Source organism: Rhinolophus ferrumequinum, chromosome X (assembly GCF_004115265.2).
Source record: "Rhinolophus ferrumequinum isolate MPI-CBG mRhiFer1 chromosome X, mRhiFer1_v1.p, whole genome shotgun sequence".
NCBI lineage: Eukaryota > Metazoa > Chordata > Mammalia > Chiroptera > Rhinolophidae > Rhinolophus > Rhinolophus ferrumequinum.
In genome coordinates this window covers 20,303,583-20,323,075 of record NC_046284.1, presented here as the reverse complement: position 1 = coordinate 20,323,075, position 19,493 = coordinate 20,303,583, and the positions used below count along the sequence as shown (strand labels likewise).

Below are 19,493 nucleotides of genomic sequence, written 5' to 3'. Positions count from 1 at the left end.
TCTTCTGTCACCAGGGTTACATATGTGGCATTTGTTCCTGGTCCTCCTTAACCTACAACACTGAGAATCCAACCCTTCTAGAGTATCACCATCCCTTTGCAAACATCTCAAACCAGAAACCCTAGAGGCATCTTTGATTCCTTCCCCTTCCCTAACCCCACACATTCATTTCAGGGCCATCCCATCCTTGACTTAGTTCCCATTCTGCCCTTTGGCTTCAAATATCTATTTCCTAGCTTTTCTATAACCTGTGTCTTCTAAAGAGCATAGTGTTTTTTTTTCACACCCTTTGAGGCTGGAGGTCCTTGTGCCCCTGAATCCTAAACTTGGGTTTCATGTTGAGGTTCTGAAATAGATACTCTTAACATTTCCACCATTAATTTGCTTTCTGGGTTGTGTAGCTTCCAAGTGGTTAAGAGTATGGACTGTAGGGCATAGCTGCCCTGGTATGAATCCTGGCTCTGCCATTTGCTAGCTCTGTGACCTTGGATAAGATACCTCTCTGTGCTTCAGTTATTGCATCTGTGAAGTGGGAATAACGATAGTACCTACCTCACAGGGATTTAGTTGGGATTAAATGAATAGTTAATTGCACAGAACTCACCTGGCAAGTAGGAAGTGCTCAATAATGCTATTAGCACTATTATTACTATTGTCATTATTAATGTCTATGTTATCTTAGCTCTTGAAGACATTATTTCATACTAAGGATATAATACTATAAAACATAAGATGGTTCTGCAGTTTTAGTGGGCAGAGCATTTAGTAAAAAGGCAAGTTAAGTCACATATACTTCATAATGCCTGGAAACATCACTGTATTACTGTGTAGTACATTAACTGTCCATAAAGATGACCCCTGTTTCTTTATTAATTCAAGATTTCCATCAAAAGTCGTTAACAAAGGTTTAATGATTGAAGCACTAAAACTTGCCTGGGATAGATAAGCGAAGCTTAATAGAATCAATGAGCTACCGTAAGAATCATGTTAATAGGGCAGTAACCAGATTACTGTAGTAGGCAAGGAGACGATCTCAGTCAAGAAACTAGGAAATTATTTTTTTCTGTTGAAGGCCAATAACTATAGAAATTAAGGCATTTATAGCAACTTTTCTTTTTTAATTTTCTGAAACATACCACATTCAATTCACCTTTTTTTTTTAATTAAAGCTTATTGGGGTGACAATGGTTAGTAAAGTTACATAGGTTTCAGGTGTACAATTCTGTAATACATCATCGATATATCACATTGTGTGTTCGCCACCCAGAGTCAGATTCATCTATTTTTTTTTTTAATTGAGAACTAGGGACTTGTGTAAAATATAAAATTCATTTCCATATTAAGACCAGAAGGAAGAAAAGAGAATAATGGAAGGAGGATAATTTGATGTGTATTAATCACTATGCATTTGGTGCTTTACAGTGTACACGTTTTTTCATTTTGTACAGTGTTTTCATGTACATAATCTAGTTCTCAGAACAGTCGTGTATGGTTAAGGCAGTTATCATTAAACCGATTTTGTAGATGAAATGGAGGCACAAGAAGTTGAAGTGATTTCTCAAAGCTCACTCAGCTAAGCATGTGGCTGAACTTAGACTCGAACCCATGTCTTCCTTCTCTTTGAAGCAGGAAATGGGGAGACAGGAACTGGAAGATAAAATGTCAGTAGTTTTTAAGGTGGTGGCAGTATCATTTCAGTCTCATTCTACATTCTCACTTCCTTGTCTTTCAAATGTTGATTAACTAATTGTTTATGACATCTTTACTGTCACTACCATCCTAGACTCCATGTGAATGAAAATTTAATACCATGGAAATCATTTTCTGAGCTACAGAGATAGTGACTAAAGCAGTGGCACCCTAATAGCTTTCTACCCTTAATTTAGACTGTGGAGGATTTTCTTTTTTCCTCCCACCCCTGTTAAAAAAAAATCCGACAAGAAATAATTAGACTAAATTGGCTCCTGGGTGGAATCATTGCAATCAGCATTGTTAGAAATATGGTATTAAGACTATTATTGATTCACATTAGCTAATCTATTTATATCTGTCTCATCAGTCTTGTGGTATTTAAATTTGTCAATTAGTTTCCCAAATCTGCCTAATTCTCAACAGACTTCACATAAAGACATAGTCTAACCGGATATTTCCGTGGTCTCTTTTGCCTTTTTGTTAAGATATGAATGGTCTTTAAAAGACCTGCATGCTACAATGAGCCAGCAGTCTCTTTAGATCTTTTTTCTTTGTTCTTTCTACCCTGTTTCAAAAGAACAAAAAACCTATATTTTATGACTTCGTAAATTCATTTAAATTAGTTTCAGCAGAAGTGAATAATTTATTATAGCAGTAAAAGGAAGAAATTATGTAGTTGCTTTACTTCACTAAAGTAATTCAGAATTTCAAAGAATAGCCCTATTTGTAGAGAAATTATGCATGTGGCATAGGAATGGTCCTGTCCCTGGAAGTAAAGCATTTGTTTTTGGATTAGAGCCAATAAAACCTGAAGAAACAAAATAGAGGATGAATTTATAATATCTGATATTCAGAGTAAGTGTGGCAGGTTCATTTTGATGTCTGGGGATATCAAATTTGAATTATTGTATTAGAAAAATATATTTTTACCCTCAGAAGGAAATAATGAGATATTGTGGAAATTTTCATGTCGTGTATATAATGCATTTAGATTATTAAAGTAATTAAAATTTAAGTGTGAAAAGATGGGGGTATCTGTTTATTCAAGGAAAATATCTTTAGTTGTATTAATGCACATAGTATTCAAGAAACATATTTAGTTGTACAGAATTTTAAACTTCAACCTAACATTTCTACTTGCTTTTACTAGTGCCATCACCCAATTGTTAACTAATATTTGAAAGACCCTAAGTTTGGCTCCAAATGTCTGACCGCTGAAATCAAAGAAATGAAGAAGAGGGGAATATAGCTAAACAAAATATAGGCTGATTGTGGAGAATCCAAAACACAATTTAGAGTTTGCCATCATTACCTAGAAATTAGAGTCTTAGCTTTTGTTCTCATATACTTTGTAAAGTCTCTTATTTTGACCTTTCAGCAAAAAGTAGGACTCTGTCTATCTATCTATCTATCTATCTATTATTAAGATATAATTGACTTTTAACGTTATATTAGTTTCAGGTGTGTAACATAATGAGATGATATTTGTATATATTGTGAAATGACCATCACTGTAAGTCTAAGTACCATCCATCACCACACAGTTACAAATATTTTTTCTTATGATGAGAACTTTTAAGATCTACTCTCTTAGCAGCTTTCAAATATGCAATACAGTATTATTAACAATAGTCACTGTGCTGTACATTATATCCCCATGACTTATTTATTTTATGATTGGAAGTTTGTACCTTTTGACCACCTTCACTCATTTTGTCCACCCCCCACCCCACCCCCACTTCTGGCAACCATGAATCTATTCTCTGTATCTATGAGTTCAGTTTTGTTGTTTTTCACACCCTCTATTTAAATAAATAAAATATTTCATTAACCAGTGACCATGGATTCCCTCTCAGGTGAAAATTACTACGGTAGAGTTACCAATATGTAACAGGTCAGAAAAGTAGTTCACGTGGATCAGAGTTAGTGTTTTAATATTATATTTTATGTAGCTTCACAAATGAAAGAAGAATCTGTAAACTGAGAATGTATTTCATTTTCTATAAAATATTATATATAATTTTGGTAAATAGTACCAAAAAAGACAATCAAATAAACTCCAATGAAAGGTTCATCTAAAGTGATTAAAACTTGAGATTTCTAGGAAATGATGGAATAGGTGTGGGTTGCTTGATTTAGATCTTGGAAATTCAGGACTGACATAATGTAATATTTTATTTGGTTTTCTCTTACAGATGACTTGTTTAAAGTTCACAAGCTTAAGCCAAATCTGAAGTGGCGACAGGCTTTTGACAGCTACTTAAAAACTCTGCCTCCGTACTACCTATTAGTATGTATTTATGTGTACATATGTATTAACTTTATCAGTGATGATTCTTGTCACACGAAATGTCAATGAACCAAAAATTTTACCCCTGAAATAAGATAGTTTTTTTTAATTTACAAATATTTGTATCGCCACTGTCTTCTCAAATTATACATAAGAGCTGGGAGATGTCACGGTGGCACGAAAAGAACTGTTTATTTTATTTCCTTTAACTGCCATGGTTATTTTTATAATACACATCTATGTTTCTCTTATTGAAACTAACCTTATGAAATTGTAATTTTAGAATTTAAGAAGAATAGGTCATGTATTACATCAATTTCCCTTTTTAACTCTAGAAATTCTCAATATGGGGATTCCCTCTGAAAACACAATTCTAAGATATTATATTTACTTAATGCCTGTTAAATGTGTCCTCGACACAGCGTGAAGTAAGGGTGCTGGTGCGGAGGGTGGGGACATATTCATGATGATTTTGAACTGGTCACATAATATAAATCAAGATTTATCAAAATAATTTCAGAGGCGGATGTAGTCAACTTTAAACCAAGTTTCTAGAGGTGAAAAGGCAGAACCATTGGTGTCTAGTGTCACTGGGAGGAGAAATTGGGATGTATTAGTATTTACCATGGCAGGAATGGGGTGCACGATAGAATTCAATGTGAAATAATTTTATGACTTGGGAATTAAGACTGAAAGCAATTTACCTGTTTGAATTTGCTGTTCTTTGCTCTTCTTATCCCACTCTCTTCTGATTTTTTTTTACTTTCTGCTCCTTACTTCTCTGCTATTTTCATTGCCACTTTTTAATGTTCCATGTTTGGTTTTATGTGCAGCACCTTGACTTCTAAGAAATGAATCATGTCCCTTTGCCCCTTATAACTGAACTTTGAGTATTTTAAGATTTATTCTATTCTTACCGTTGTGTATTTTGTTTCCTTATAGCCGTTAAAGAAAGCACTAAGGATGATGGGAGCTCCAAATCTGATATCAGATAATTTAGATTGTGGACTTAGTTACAGTGTTATCTCTTACCTTAAAAAACTCAGCCAACAGGTAGTATTGGTAAAAACAAACAAACAACACTCCTTTGCCCTCAGAAGTGCATTTCCTTATTCTCTAGTGTAATGGTCATTTTTTTTAAATTAAATGTGTATCTATTTCTACACTATCACTTAGTACTACTGGGATTCTTTATGGCTTCTAGCTTCACCATTAAACTGAAGTGAAGGGTCTGTCAGTATCATTGGATGCTGTGCCATTTCTCCTTTTGCTTGCCAGTTTGTCCTACCCACAAGCTGGTTGCTATTTTGTGGCCTAAGAGGGGCAGAGGCTTAATAGAATGATTTCACGGGTCACATTTTGTCTATCCTCAACCTAGTTTCTCCTCAAATCACATTGGGCTAGACCATCCCCCCTTTTTAGGTCAGCACACTGAGGCACACTGATATGATGAAATGACTTGCCTGAAATTAGTTTTTAGGCAGTAACTATCCATATGCTTTTTCTTAGAGAGGGGGAGATGAGACCAGTATTCCTCATACTGGAGGTTGATAGGCCCCAAGGGGACCTGAAGAGTGGAGTTCCACCTCCTCTCTTCTTGCCCTCCATCTGTTACTTTATACCCACAACTCATTTACCATTATTCACCTTGTCCCTTGCCTGCCCCTCTCTATTAGTACCTCATCCTCCACTCACCCCTACTTATCATACTTCTCACCTCTACCTAGCCCATTCTTGTGGGATGGAATGTTTGAAAACTATTGAGTTAGAGCTTTACTGCCATACAAATGTATTATGTTATATAACAAATTCGTGCGGCAGCTTTATTTTCTTATGCACAAGTGTATTCCCAGGTAGGGAACAGTAGTAGCATTTGCAATGACTACAACACTTTAAGTTGGATATGTTTGGAAGTTGGGCCTTTAAAAAAAACGAAAGTAGTAAGCAAAAGAGTGACAGATTTCACTAAGACCCCAAATGCCTCCACAATTTGGGATGCTGACACACCTTGCTAGGAACTGGCAAAAACTTAAGTACGGTCTGGCGTTTACCAGCTCCTACCAGTCCAGTGTGCTCATTGCAAAAGAAAGGAAAAGCAAACCCAGATTTCTGGTCTATTAAGTGTCCCCTTAACCCCTTTTCCTCTCTGCTGGTAGATTTTTGTTGTTGTTAACGTTTTGCTTTGGTTATTTATTGATTGATTGATCTATTGATTTAATATTTTTATTTCATGTCTACCTTAGGCCTTTAAGGCTGTGTCAGCAGGGTATGGCCACAAGGAAGAATAGTGGACAGTTGAAACTCATGCAAGTTCTGGGACCTTCTGGGACACATTGCTTTTATAGGTTTATAAATGAACTTTCAGGACCATTTATGGAAACAGACCCTTCATTTGCTGTTATCCCTTCTTTCATGACTTAATTTTTTAAAAAGATAATAAACATACTTAATTCCAATAATTAGGGAAAATTAATGAATGTCTCTAACCAAACCTTAAAAAATTCAGAATTATTTTGGGCTTATTGGACATTGGTGGAATTCTTTTAGAGAAAAAGAAAAAATCATTTCTAATTTAAATTAGCCCTAATTACTAATTTAATTATTAATTTAATAGCTAAATGTCACTAGTGTTCCTTGAACTATCTTAGATGTATGTAAATAACAAAATATGCCCAATATATTGCTGCAATTCACTCTCGAGTCCTGTTTATCAATATGGTATAATAGTATCTAGTAAGAGGATTGTTTTGTTGTAAGCTAGTAAAAAATTAATTGAGTACATATTGCAAATTATTTACTTGGCAATATTTGTTAAATTAAACATTACTGTTTTTGGATGGTTCAATATTAGAAATAAAAAGATTACGTTTTTCCGAAATAATGCCAATGTATATAATCTGAATTTTAGCACTTGTTTGCATTTATAAACACAGAGTCTTATACCTTTATGTCTGGGTCCAAAATGAATATGTTGACTTAGACTAGATTTTACAGTAACAAAATGTGATTTTAAATGTCTATGGATATAATTTTTAGCCATGATTTCCATTCTGTCCACAATTCAATCATAATTTTGACACTAGACAAGAGAAAAAAATGTATTAAGTTATTTGTCTTTCTAGCTCCTCCCCCCCCTCTGTTTGCTGTGGTAGTACACAGAAGCACAGAAAAATATTTAACTACCCGTTTTTCTGTGATTTCAATTGAAAATTGTTCTCTGGGGTTCTTAAAGTAGTGTCTTTCTTAAGTAGTAAAAATATCAGTGATAATATAGATCTTTTCATAACATACTATGTACTTTAATTTTAGACGAAACTAGAGTCAGAACGAATACTAGCGTCAGTGGGGAAGAAACCTCCCCAAGAAATTGGAATCAAAGTGAAAAATCATTCTGGAGGTGGTGTGTCCTTGACTCACAGTAAAAATTTTAGAAAACTATTGAAAGAAATCATAGGGGAAACGTCACTGAGACTGACAGAACTGAATACCAAAGAATTTGCTGGCTTCCAAGTAGGGCTCTTAAACAAGGTATTTGTTTGAACTTGCCTGATACATTTATGTCTTTCATATTACTTTAGTTTTGAAATAATTCCAGTCTTGTTTTGGACTTTATAGTTATTGATGGACCAGTTTAGGAATTATCCTGGCAGCAGACACGAATATGGAATTAAATGTACAAGATATGTTTAGGGGGTAATGTCTCTGAAAGATAAAGGGAAGGGGAACAGGAGTAAGCTGGGAGAGTCTTCAGCCACAGTGCTGATCCAGCACCTGTGAGAGGAGGGAGCAAGGAAGGAGGAGTGGGTATGAAGAGCCTCAGGCATTGTGTAGCTGGGAGAGAGTCTTGGCAGCCCAACAGGGACCTCTGGCACCAAGATTTTCCGTGGAGGAGGTCCACGTGGGCAGAAACTCCAGGCCCTAACACCCCCCCACCATTCTCAGCCACTGGCTGGGGGCAGCCTGGGAAGAGCCTGGCCTCGGCTCAAATGCTGCAGCAGATCCCTGAGGCACTGCAGCTGGAGGCTCAGCTAACTGCACTCCTCGCAGGATCAGCCATTGCTTCCTGGAGGGAGATCCCAGCAGCTCATCTCCATGGCTGCCAGAGAAATGCATCTAGATTACAAGCAGTGGGGCTGCAAGGCTGCTACGGGCATAAATCTCAGGATTTGATGTTTTAAGTGACGTACTTGAGAAAGGATATTCCCAGTGGCTTTAATGCTCTGTGGGTGTATTAGAATTCAGAACAAGGCCAGCGAAGGCAAATATTCTATTGGGAAAATTCTACTGTAGTCGATTGTATTAAATATAGAGTCCTTCACTAAGATGTTAAGAGGGTTACTTATTAAGTATATAAATTAAAAACATCAGGAGTGACTGAAATCATTTGTTTCATTTCAAATAGGATTTGAAACCTCAGACATATAGAAATGCTTATGATATTTCACGTAGAGGTCTTTTAGACCAGTTAACCAGAATGAGATCCAATCTGCTGAAAACACACAAGTTTATTGTTGGACAAGATGAAGGTAAATGAACACAGAATTTGTTTTTGTTGATTAGGAAAATGTCAAGCCTGACATACCCAAGTAGGTTATTTTGTAATACTTTAATGTTTAGAATGCCTGTTTTCACTAAATACCTGTATCTCCCCAGGCAAACGTTTATTATTCTCAGGTTTAATGGGAAGTGTGCATTAATCAGTGCATATATTACAATATCATGCTTTAGCTCTTGTAGGCCTCAAAATAACCCCATGAGATAGATACTATTTTATGCCCATTTTATGGATATGGGAACTGAGAGTGAGCATTTTAGTAGTTTGCCCAGGTTTAGTGAGTTGGAAAGTGGCAGAACTTCGTTCTGTCAGATTTTAGAAATTGTATGTCCCATCACTATACCACCCAGCCTACTGTGATGAATTCAATCCAGAATTCCTCATTTACATGAAAAGAATGAACCTGATAGTGTCCAGGATAATTGGACAATGTACAATTCCCCTACACTCCATTTTGTTCATTTTATACAGGGTCATTTATCCACCAAGATGTGCAAATCTTAGCCTGGCCAACCTCCTGAAATTATACACCAAGTTTTTTTGTTTGTTTGTTTGTTTTTTGGGGGGGTACTTTTCTAGGAAGAGCACCTGTAGACTTAATCAAATTCTCCAAGATGGTGAGACCCACTAGCCAATGTTCCCTAGATGATACAAGAAAACCATGAGGCCTAGGCTCTTTGAAACACAGAACAAACATGGTGTTTTGAGTTGGGAGGGTGGTGTAAGAGATGTCAATCCATTCTCAAACTTGTTTTGAAGGGTAAGGGAGTCGTTCTTGGCCTAGTGATTTGAGCTTAGGCAATACTGAGTACGTAGGCAATACTGGTAATGAGTGGGACGAAGAGAGATGATTTTAGGTCCCAGAACGATAGATTCAAGATTTTAGGCTATTGGATGCCGACATACATATTGCTAAGCCAGACGATGATCATATCTTCTCAAAAGGACCATACACTTCAGCTGTATAGCATGTTTCTTTTCTGATGACTTTGCAGATTCTCTTCATAGTGTTCCAGTTGCACAAATGGGTAACTATCAGGAATATCTAAAGACATTGGCTTCTCCACTTCGAGAGATTGATCCAGATCAACCCAAAAGACAGCATACTTTTGGCAATCCATTTAAACAAGATAAGAAGGTAGGATACCTATTTCTATGTCTGCCTAAATGGTGCTATTCTTGCTATAATTCATTTCTTCTTGGCAAGACAAATATAAATCAGAGGTTCTCCTGTTTATTTAAAAGATCAAATATGACTCCAGGGCTCTTTGTGAATGGAAAGTGGAAGCCTCCTGATGCAAGAGTGTCTTGGTTGAAGAAAACAATAGCTGACATTTAACTAGGTAGTAGAAGTTGGTGTTCGAAATGATCACATTTAATGCTCACAACCATTCTGCAGATAACATTACTGTCCACCGTTTAATAAGAAGAAATCAAAGCTCACAGTGGTAAATGGCTTACCCTAATGACACAGCTGATAAAAGCCAGGATTTGTAACCACATCTTTCCAGCTTGAGTCTATATTTATTCCTACCACCACAGACTAATTTATTTAATATTAAAATCACCATTTATTTGCTCTGTTTCCATCATTCAGATGTCTAGTGCTCTATCTAGATAGTGGTGAGGTATGAAATATGAAGTACTAGGTGATGTTGCTTTATTTGGGTTGTTCTACTAGAAATCTAAATGTGACATGTGTGTGTGTGTGTGTGTGTGTGCGTGTGTGCGTGTGTGTGTGTGAAAGAGAGAGAGAGACTGATTTGACCATTTAATCATGAAGACAAAGGGGATTATATCTTCACTCATGGAGGAAACCATTGGTATTAAGATGAAGACCATGCAGTAATCTCTTCTGTAACAAAAGTAGACTGAAAGGTGTTCCACTTCACCCCAATCCTCAATTAATGGAGTTTTTCTGAATCTTTCCATGTCTTGGTTTCCTCATTTGCAGTACTGGAGATAATTATTACACCTAACTCATACCTAGAGCTCTGTGGAGGATTGAGTTAGTACATCTATACCATTTACAATATTATCTGACACGTAGTAGATGCTAGTGAATATGTTTTCCCCTTTCTATACTGTTTCTTTTGCTTTGGAAAAATAATTTATCATGATTGTATTCAAATAATGGGAGCGCATATTCATGGGCTATCCTTGGATGAGAACAACTTTTAGCTAATCTTCTATACTGTGGGCTCTCATCTTTCATCTACCCCCAAGAGTGAAAAGCCCCTCATTTCTGTCCAGCACCGAGGTGGACATATTTGAATCTGTGTGAGGTTGCCATCGAGGGAATTACATTTTCCATCTACCTGCCCTTCACCCTCTACATGCAACATTCTGTACAGTGATAATCAGTATTTCTTAATGATGAGTTGAAAGCACAGAAGCACACAAAAAGGAATGGTTTCCCTTACCAAGGGTTGATTCAAAATGGTTTGTACTTCTTCAGAAAGGCAACTGTGGGTTTATTCCCATTTTGATTGCTGGGAGTTGCTCATTCCTCAAGCTTTCCAGTTAATCATGATTGTATTATGTTTGACCTTGGGCAACACCTTATATTTCAGTTTCCTCCTGATTCCCCTTAGACTGGTTTAAACTTGAGTAGCATTTTCTGAGAACAGAGTCTGTGTGCAGCATGATAAATCTTTGGCCCATGATTAAGACCTATATTGGTTATGTAATATATGATTGTGTATACATATGAAGTGTGCTTGCAGTGTTGTCTTTAATGGACTATGTTCATTGATGTTTTTTAGGGAATGATGATTGATGAAGCAGATGAGTTTGTAGCAGGGCCACAAAACAAAGTGAAACGTCCTGGAGAACCCAACAGCCCTCTATCATCTAAGAGAAGGCGGAGTATGTCCCCGCTGTTGAGGAAACCACAAACACCACCTACTGTAACTAACCATGTGGGCGGAAAGGGACCACCCTCAGCCTCGTGGTTCCCATCTTATCCAAACCTCATAAAACCCACCCTTGTACATACAGGTATAGAGTAGTGGTTGTGATTTCCTTCTGGCTCCTAGAGGACTAAGACACTAAACAATTTTATCTTCCTTTGTATTCATTTCTTTTGTATACAGTTTAGTTTATTAAGTAAACCATTATGAAATCATCAATGTGGTAGGTATAGAGGGCCCCAGGGGGAGGGGGGAGCAGAGACCCTGTTTCAAGAGTCTCAATTTCTATGAGGGGGAAAATGATCCATACTTACATAGTAATTAACACAAGATGTAGAAATGGAGAGAGATGAACATGTTTGCCCTGCCAGGGCAGGACATAATGCGGTACAAACATTGGAGTGGCTGCACGACACCGAAAGATAGAGCAGGTTCCTGAGGCACTAGGAGCAAATGGGCTCAATAAGAAGATGAGTCTACACTTTCTCTCTGTGTCCGCATCTCCTCTTTATGCTCTAAACCAGTGCCGTCTGGCTCTGCCTCCTCCACTTCACTGAAACGGGTATCATCAAGGTCCCCAGTGTGTGCTGTATGTTGCCATTACTTCTTAGCATCATTTGGCACAGTTGTTCACTCCCTCCGCCATGGACATTTTCTTGAGTTCCCAGACACCACGAACTCCTGGGTTTTTCCTCCTTTATTAGTGACTCGTTTTCATGTACTTTTTCTGGTTTCTCCCCTTCTTTCCCACCTCTACATAGTGCAGGGATGGGATGCAAAGCTCAATTCTGGACACACTCTTCTTCACTGCACTCTCTCCCTAGGTGATCCCATGCAGTCTTGCAGCTTTAAATAAGATTTATATTTCAACAACTCAGATATTTATATCTCTAGACTACAGCTTGCTCTAAGCTCCAGATTCAGATTCAAATTTAACTGTGGGCACGGTATCTAATAGACATATAAAACTCGGTAGGTTTCACTTGTTTAAACTGAACTCTAGGAGACCTTCCCTCTCCCCAAAATACCTCTACTTGCAGCTTTCCCCAGTGCAGCTAATGACACCATCCAGCGGTGTATTGGTAAAGCTGTGACAGCCAAATGTCCACAGGTGTGGGGATTGTGAAGGTGGAGAAGCCCTGGGTTGTAGTGTTTGCAGATTTCCACAGTGCAAATAATGTCAACATTATCAACGTCAAATTATCAATGTGGGGTCACTGAACCAGATTAGGAAGAGTTGGGTGCAATCCACTCTTGTGAGCAGTTGTGTACCAGCACCGGTATAGCCCTGCCACTATTTACCCAGTAGTTCAGCTGAAAAACCAGAGTCACCACAATTTCTCTTTTATTCTTCTCACTTCCATCCATTAGCAAGTCTAGGCAACTTGACCCATATAATTGTATCCCACTGTTTCTCTCTGTCTCTTAGTCTATGCTGCCATCATCTGTCACAAAGCTACCACATAGCTTCTTATTTGATTACCAGTCTGCCCATCTTCTCGTCTAACCCATTTTCTGCCCTGCAGCCAGAGTGATCATGTCAACACGGAAATCAGATCCTGCCGAGTCCACCCTGAAAACCCAATGCATTCACAGCAGAATCTGAACTCCCGACTCTAGTCTACAGGCTCAACAAGACCTGGCCCTGCCATCCTCTCCTAACAAGTGTCCTGTCCATCTCCTCCTTGTTCTCTCTGCCTCTGTCCTTTACTCTATGGTTTCGGCTAGAACCCTCCTAGGGGCCCTGCGCTTGCCCTTAACGCAGCCTGGAGCTCTCTCTTCCTCTGTATGTGCACAGAGCCGGCTCTTTCTCCTCTTCCAGGCTCTGCCCAAAGGACACCTCCTCCGAAGGCTCTGCCTGATCGCCCCCGCCCCCGTCCACTGAGGCTCCCCCTCCTGCTCTTTGTCACATCCCTGCTTATTTCTCCCTAACACAAATTCAAACTGTCATTATTTCATTTGCTCATTCCACTTACTGTCTGACTTCCCCGTGAGATATAAGTGCCATAAGGATAGGGATTGTTTGTCTTATTCCAACTGCTGATCCCGATCTCCTGGCACGGTGCCTGGTACAGAAGAGGGTGAGAAAATGAAGCGTGTCAGACTTAGAGTGAAAAAAAACCCAGTGATTTGACCTAGAAGAGAATGATGACAATCATATACAAACAAGGATTTTTGATGATGGAGCTTTCACACCTAGTGGCCACCTCTATTTTTTTCAGAACTTTTGAGGTAGAGTGAGGGAGGTTGAAGGGGGCCCACATAGTCTGGTGTCAAGATCAGTAAAACATGGCATTTTATAGGTAAATTATAGAAATCATGACATCAAGTGAGACTTGCTGCTTTTCAGCTTGTAAAGCACTAAACCTTGAGTGCCAGAGATCGAGAATGTTTATTACTTGTACTGTCTTACTTAGTTTCCATATGTGTTTGTAGTGCCATGCAGAGAATAAAGTGCTTTTGTTGTATTAACTTCCTGAGCTCAATTTGAGGGGTCTCAGACTCCATCTGGTACATTCTCTTGCTTTATGAAACAAATTATTTCCTCAAAACTGAGGAGCAATGGGCTCTACCTGTGGGGCTGGTATGATGCACCTTCCTCGCAGCTCAACTTTTTAATTTGGTTTCCAGATGCTACTGTCACTCACGATGTCCATGAGGAAAAGATGGAAAATGGTCAAATCCCACCTAATGGCTTGTTGTCAAAATCTGCTGCACCAGAGCTTATGAATATGGCAGGAGACTGTATTCCACACAACCAATTGGATTCTCTGTCTGATGACTTCACTAGCCTAAGGAAAGATGGCCTGATTCATAAACCTGGTAGTAATGCACTTATAGGAGGAACCAAAAACTGCAGTGTCTCTGCAGATGATCGAAAAATCTCAGTAGCATCTACTTTGGGAACTGTGCCAAATACATTGCAAATAACTCCTGCTATGGCACAAGGAATCAATGCTGATATAAAACATCAATTAATGAAGGAAGTTCGAAAATTTGGACGAAGTAAGTAATGAAAGAATATCTATCAATATAATGGGAGGTCCCTCTCATTGTATAACTCGAAATAGATTCAAGCTATCTCTTGAGGTGCATTTTTTTGGAAGCATTGGGTTTTCACATAATTTAAAGTGATTCCTCTTGCTTTAACTGAAAAGATCCAATACGCCTTTTGCTCTTTTTCCCCCTTACTTATTGTATTAGTTTACTTTTGCTGCTGTAACAAGTTACCACAAATTTTGTGGTTCAAAACGGTCTTACCTTACCATTGTGGAAGTTAGAATTCTGAAATGATTTTCACTGGGCTAACATGAAGGTGTTGGGAGGCCAGCGTTCCTTCTGGAGGGTCTGGGGAGAATCTGTTTCCTTGTCGTTTCCAACTTCTAGAGGCTGCCTGTGTTCCTTAGATCATGGCCCCTTCCTCCATCTTCAAGCCAGCAGTGTTAGCTTCTTCTCTCCTCTCTAACCTCTGCTCCCATCCTTACATCTTTTCTCTCTTACTACCTCCCTCTAATAAGGATATTTGTGATTATTTGGGCCTACATGCACAAACCTGGATAATGTCCCCATCTCCAGATCCATAATTTAATTACATTAAAAAAATAAAGTCTCCTTTGCATATCAGGTAGCATAGTCACAGGTTCGGGGATTAGGACATGAACAACTTTGGGGACCATTATTCAGCCTACTACATTTGATTAGTGTTTACAAGCATTTCCTTAGCAGATGTCATGATTTGAGTGTTTAATGTACAAACTATGTCTATCTTTCCACCCATGAAGAATGATACTGAGGATGTGTAAAGATTGAATTTTATTTCCCATTCATATTTTTTAAAATACTGAAGGTTGTTTTTTTTTTTTAATATCTTCAGAGTATGAAAGAATTTTCATTTTGCTTGAAGGAGTGCAAGGACCTTTTGCAGTCAAGAAACAATTTGTTGAATTTACCATTAAGGAAGCTGCAAGGTGGGTGTAAAGAGGAGCTCTTTGTTCTTTTTTAAGCGGTAGGGTCCAATGCAGGACGGGGAGAAATAGGCTCTGCCTTGCTTTTCTCAAAACCTGTCCCTCACTCATGGTTAAGGCTGTATCCAGAGGCATTCAGATTGATATTATCTGAGACCAACTCATTCATCCAACTCTATGGAGCCTTGTAGGCTCATCATAGTCTGAGGTGGGCCTGGGCCCTCAATTGGCACTGTTGGTATCTACATGAGGATGCATTTGTATGTAGATTGTCGCTTCCATTTGTACCCCACTCAGTGCCTTGCACATCATAGGTGCCTTAAGTATCTTTTGGTTAATAAAATGTCTCTTTAATTTTAGGTTTAAAAGACGAGTCTTAATTCAGTACCTTGAGAAGGTACTAGAAAAAATAGATTCCCACCACCTTCACAACAATGTTAATCACATCAACAGCAGATCATCGTGCTAATGCAGAGACCAAGGAGAGAAAAAGGGCAAGTTTTCTGTGCTGTAGTATGGGATATGGTTGAAGCTTCCTAGAATGTTTTAGTCAAGAGAATTGCCTTCCAGAAGCTAAGACAAAGCAGTGGAGATTTTTTATTTATGATTCTCTGGCAGTAAAAGCTGGCTTTGTTTGCTCTTAAGAATTTTCTCTGAAACTATTAATTTGTTATTTTGTTGTTTCTTTTCCCAATTGAGGAAGGTACTGTTATTAATGCAGCAGGTTAAATTCAGTAAACACTGTTGCCCCTACCACAGGTGACAAGTGTTCACTCATTTGAACTTGGCTGTTCTGGGCATTTCCAGAGTGAGTAGGGGCCACCTGTAAGTGGAGAACAATTTAGTGCTCTTACTATGTCTTTTAGAAAGAATTGATGTCCAGAATCCAACTGGTAATCTTGTGTGTGCCGAACAAAGTTTTCAACAATTCCTAGTTGTGCCTTTTAAACCATGCAATATTCAGGACAGACAGATTGAATCAAAGAGTAAGAAAGCTGCTATTAGGGTAACTTATTTCTCTGTGGGAGGGATCAGGGAGAGTCACCAAACAATCTACCTCCAACTCTCTTCTAATTTGTCTAGAGACATTACCAAGTGCACCTGAGGCTGCCCCAACCCCTGACATTTGTTCTTGCATAAGATGACAGAAAGTCTTCAGGTGAACCTGAACATTCTGTGCTTTGAAAGCACTAAAAAATATATATTGTATATATTTCCTTTAATGTTTATACAAAGGTTTATATGGAACAGTATTGTTATGTTTATTGTATTAATTTGCAAAAATTATGTGTACAAAGAGATTTTGACTTTGCATATATAAAATAAATCATTTTATTGATTTTTGCAAGTTTATGAATGCTAGAGAAATTTCTAGTTCTGTCTTTTGTGATTTGTTATTCCTTTCAGAAAAAGGACACACTATTAAATTAAGATTAACATAAGGACTTAAATATACTTGAAAATGTCATTCAAAGAAGTGAGTGATGTTGGTGAAAATGATAGAGTGGGGTATTCTAGGGGTTAATCCCTCTCCAGAAACACTGAAAACACTGGGAAAAACTGTCAGAATCAAGTTTATTGGAACTCTGGAAGACAGTCAAAGGTTCACAGCAACCAAATGAATGCTGAATCAGTATAAAAGCCATTGAAACATGAGAGTTTTGTGAGCATTTTGATTATTCTTGCCCCATCCTCCTCAATGGCATAGCAGTGGTCTTGAAGATGGCAGCCTGCATTCCAAGTGTGGGTTCCTTGTTCTGGAGGGAGGAGGGTGGACCTTATGCCCAAGTGTAACTGTTTGTTTGAACATGTCTGAGGGGGCTCCCTGAAGGTCTGACACAAGGGGATTGACTGCTTTTGTTTCATCTAACTTCAAACTCTCTTAGGGTCAAATATCGGCTATGTGGAGAATGGTCCTCAAAAACATTGAAAGGCCAGTGAACAATAGACATGCCAAAATCCTGGGAGGAAAAACTGGCGAGTGAGAAGCTTTGGAAAATAAGGGATTTTATTTATTTTTTATTTTTTTATTTTTATGTTTTTAAAGATTTTTTTTTATTGGGGAAGGGGAACAGGACTTTGGGTAACAGTGTGTATTTCCAGGACTTTATTGGGGAATAGTGTGTTTTTCCCAGGACCCATCAGCTCCAAGTCAAGTTGTCCTTTCAATCAGTCATGGAGGGCGTAGCTCAGCTCCAAGTCCAGTTGCTGTTGTTCAATCTTAGTTGCAGGGGGCACAACCCACTATCCCTTGTGGGAGTCGAACCAGCAACCTTGTGGTTGAGAGCACTCCCTCCAACCAACTGAGCCATCCGGCCGCCCGGGAGCTCAGTGGCAGCTCAGTGGCAGCTAGTTGTCTTCATTCTAGTTGCGGAGGGTGCAGCAACCTGGCCCATGTGGGAATCGAACCGGCAACCCTGTTGCCCAGAGCTCGTGCTCTAACCAACTGGATCACCCATCCACCCCAAAATAAGGGATTTTAAATGCTCCCATGTATACCTGGGTATCTGGAAAACCATGTGCATGCCCTGGGCAGGACTCAGAGTCAGAAAAGACCACAGCAAACCATAAGATTTCACCTCTGGCTAATCTTAGGCTCAGCTCAATAATGGATAGAACCACTAGTCAGAAGATCAAGAAGGAAATAGAGGACTTCAACAACACTGTAAACCAATCAGCTATAATGGACACCTATAGAACACCCCATCCAACAACAGCAGAGTACATATTCTTCTCAAGAGCTCACAGAGTATTCTCAAGGATTGATCATATATTAAGTCACAAAACAAGTCTCAATAAATTTTAAAAGCTTGAAATCATGCAAAGTAACTTCTTTGCCATAATGGAGTCAAACTAGAAATCAACAGAAATTGGACCCTCACCTCATACCATACACAAAAATTAACTGAAAATTAACCAATACCTAAATATAAGATTTAAAATTATAAAACTCTGTAAAGGAAACTTTGGAGTAGACCTTCATGATCTTGGATTGGGCAATAGTTTTTTTAAAATATGACCCAAAAGCACAAGCAACAACAACAAATATATATAGATCATTTGACTTCATCATAAGTAAAAGCATTTATGCATCAAAGAAATAGAATGGGAGAAAATATTTGTAAAGCACACATTTGATAAAAGTCTAGTATCCATAATATAAAAAAAAAATTCTTTCAACTCAGCAACAAAAAGACAATCTAAGAAAAAAATGGGCAAAGAATTTGAAAAGATGTCTCCAAAGAACATATACAAATGGCCAAAAATACATAAAAAGATGCTCAACATCCTTAGTCATTAGGAACATGCAAATCAAAACCACAATAATGTAACACTTTACACCTACTGAGATGGTAACAATCAAAAACAAAAAGAAAAACTAATGTTCTGAGGATATACATTGCTGGGAATGAAGTAGTGATACATGCTACAACATGGCTAAACATTGCAAGTGTTATGCTAAGTGAAAGAAACCAGACAAAACAGGGTACATAATGTATGATTCCATTTATATGAAATATCAAGAACTGGCAAGTCCGTAGAGACAGAAAGTATATAACTGGTTGCAAAGGGCTGGAGAGAGGGAAATTGGGAAAGACTGCTAACGGTGTTTCCTTTTAGGATAGTGAAAAAGTTCTAGAACCAGATAGCTTTGTGATGGTTGCACAACATTGTGCATGTATTTTAGGTCATTGAATTGTACAGTTTTAAATGGTAAATTTTATGTGTAATTTACAACAAAATGCTCCAGAACAGTCCAGCCATCATCTATTGCTACTTGATGCCATGTGGAGCAGAATGATTGCCTATCTCCGCCCTTCTCAAATTCCTGACATACGAAATTATGAGATGTAATAATTTTTTGAAAAACTGAGTTCTGGTTTCCTGCATGTAAAGAGTTTGAAGTCTCCACTCCATCCCAACAACAAGTAAAAGGCTGAAATTTACTGAAAAATCAATTCATCTTAGGTCTGTAAAAGAAGGGAGAACACAAGGCAAACTACAGCCCCCACCGTTGGAGAGAGTGATGGGCAAGTAACGGGGAGTTGTGACTTACTGGAGCAGAGATTCATGACCAG

At 38.3% G+C, this 19,493-nt stretch overlaps 1 protein-coding gene across 7 annotated transcripts in view; it reads left to right on the top strand.

Annotated features, from left to right (window-relative positions):
* LOC117027159 (integrator complex subunit 6-like) overlaps positions 1 to 16,791 on the top strand; it is a 57,321-nt gene extending 40,530 nt beyond the window's left edge. Inside the window, exons 10-18 of one of the 7 annotated variants that reach the window (XM_033114567.1) lie at positions 3,888 to 3,982; positions 4,925 to 5,035; positions 7,292 to 7,510; positions 8,385 to 8,508; positions 9,533 to 9,675; positions 11,303 to 11,537; positions 14,081 to 14,455; positions 15,324 to 15,417; positions 15,775 to 16,791. In XM_033114567.1, coding sequence (XP_032970458.1) covers positions 3,888 to 3,982; positions 4,925 to 5,035; positions 7,292 to 7,510; positions 8,385 to 8,508; positions 9,533 to 9,675; positions 11,303 to 11,537; positions 14,081 to 14,455; positions 15,324 to 15,417; positions 15,775 to 15,883 — 1,505 coding nt within the window. In that variant the 3' untranslated portion in view covers positions 15,884 to 16,791. Of the gene's footprint in view, positions 1 to 3,887; positions 3,983 to 4,924; positions 5,036 to 7,291; positions 7,511 to 8,384; positions 8,509 to 9,532; positions 9,676 to 11,302; positions 11,538 to 14,080; positions 14,456 to 15,323; positions 15,418 to 15,774 lie in introns of those variants that run through there. The other 6 variants (XM_033114575.1, XM_033114594.1, XM_033114584.1 and 3 more) reach the window with 6 other exon arrangements.
* Positions 16,792 to 19,493: the final 2,702 nt, after the last annotated feature.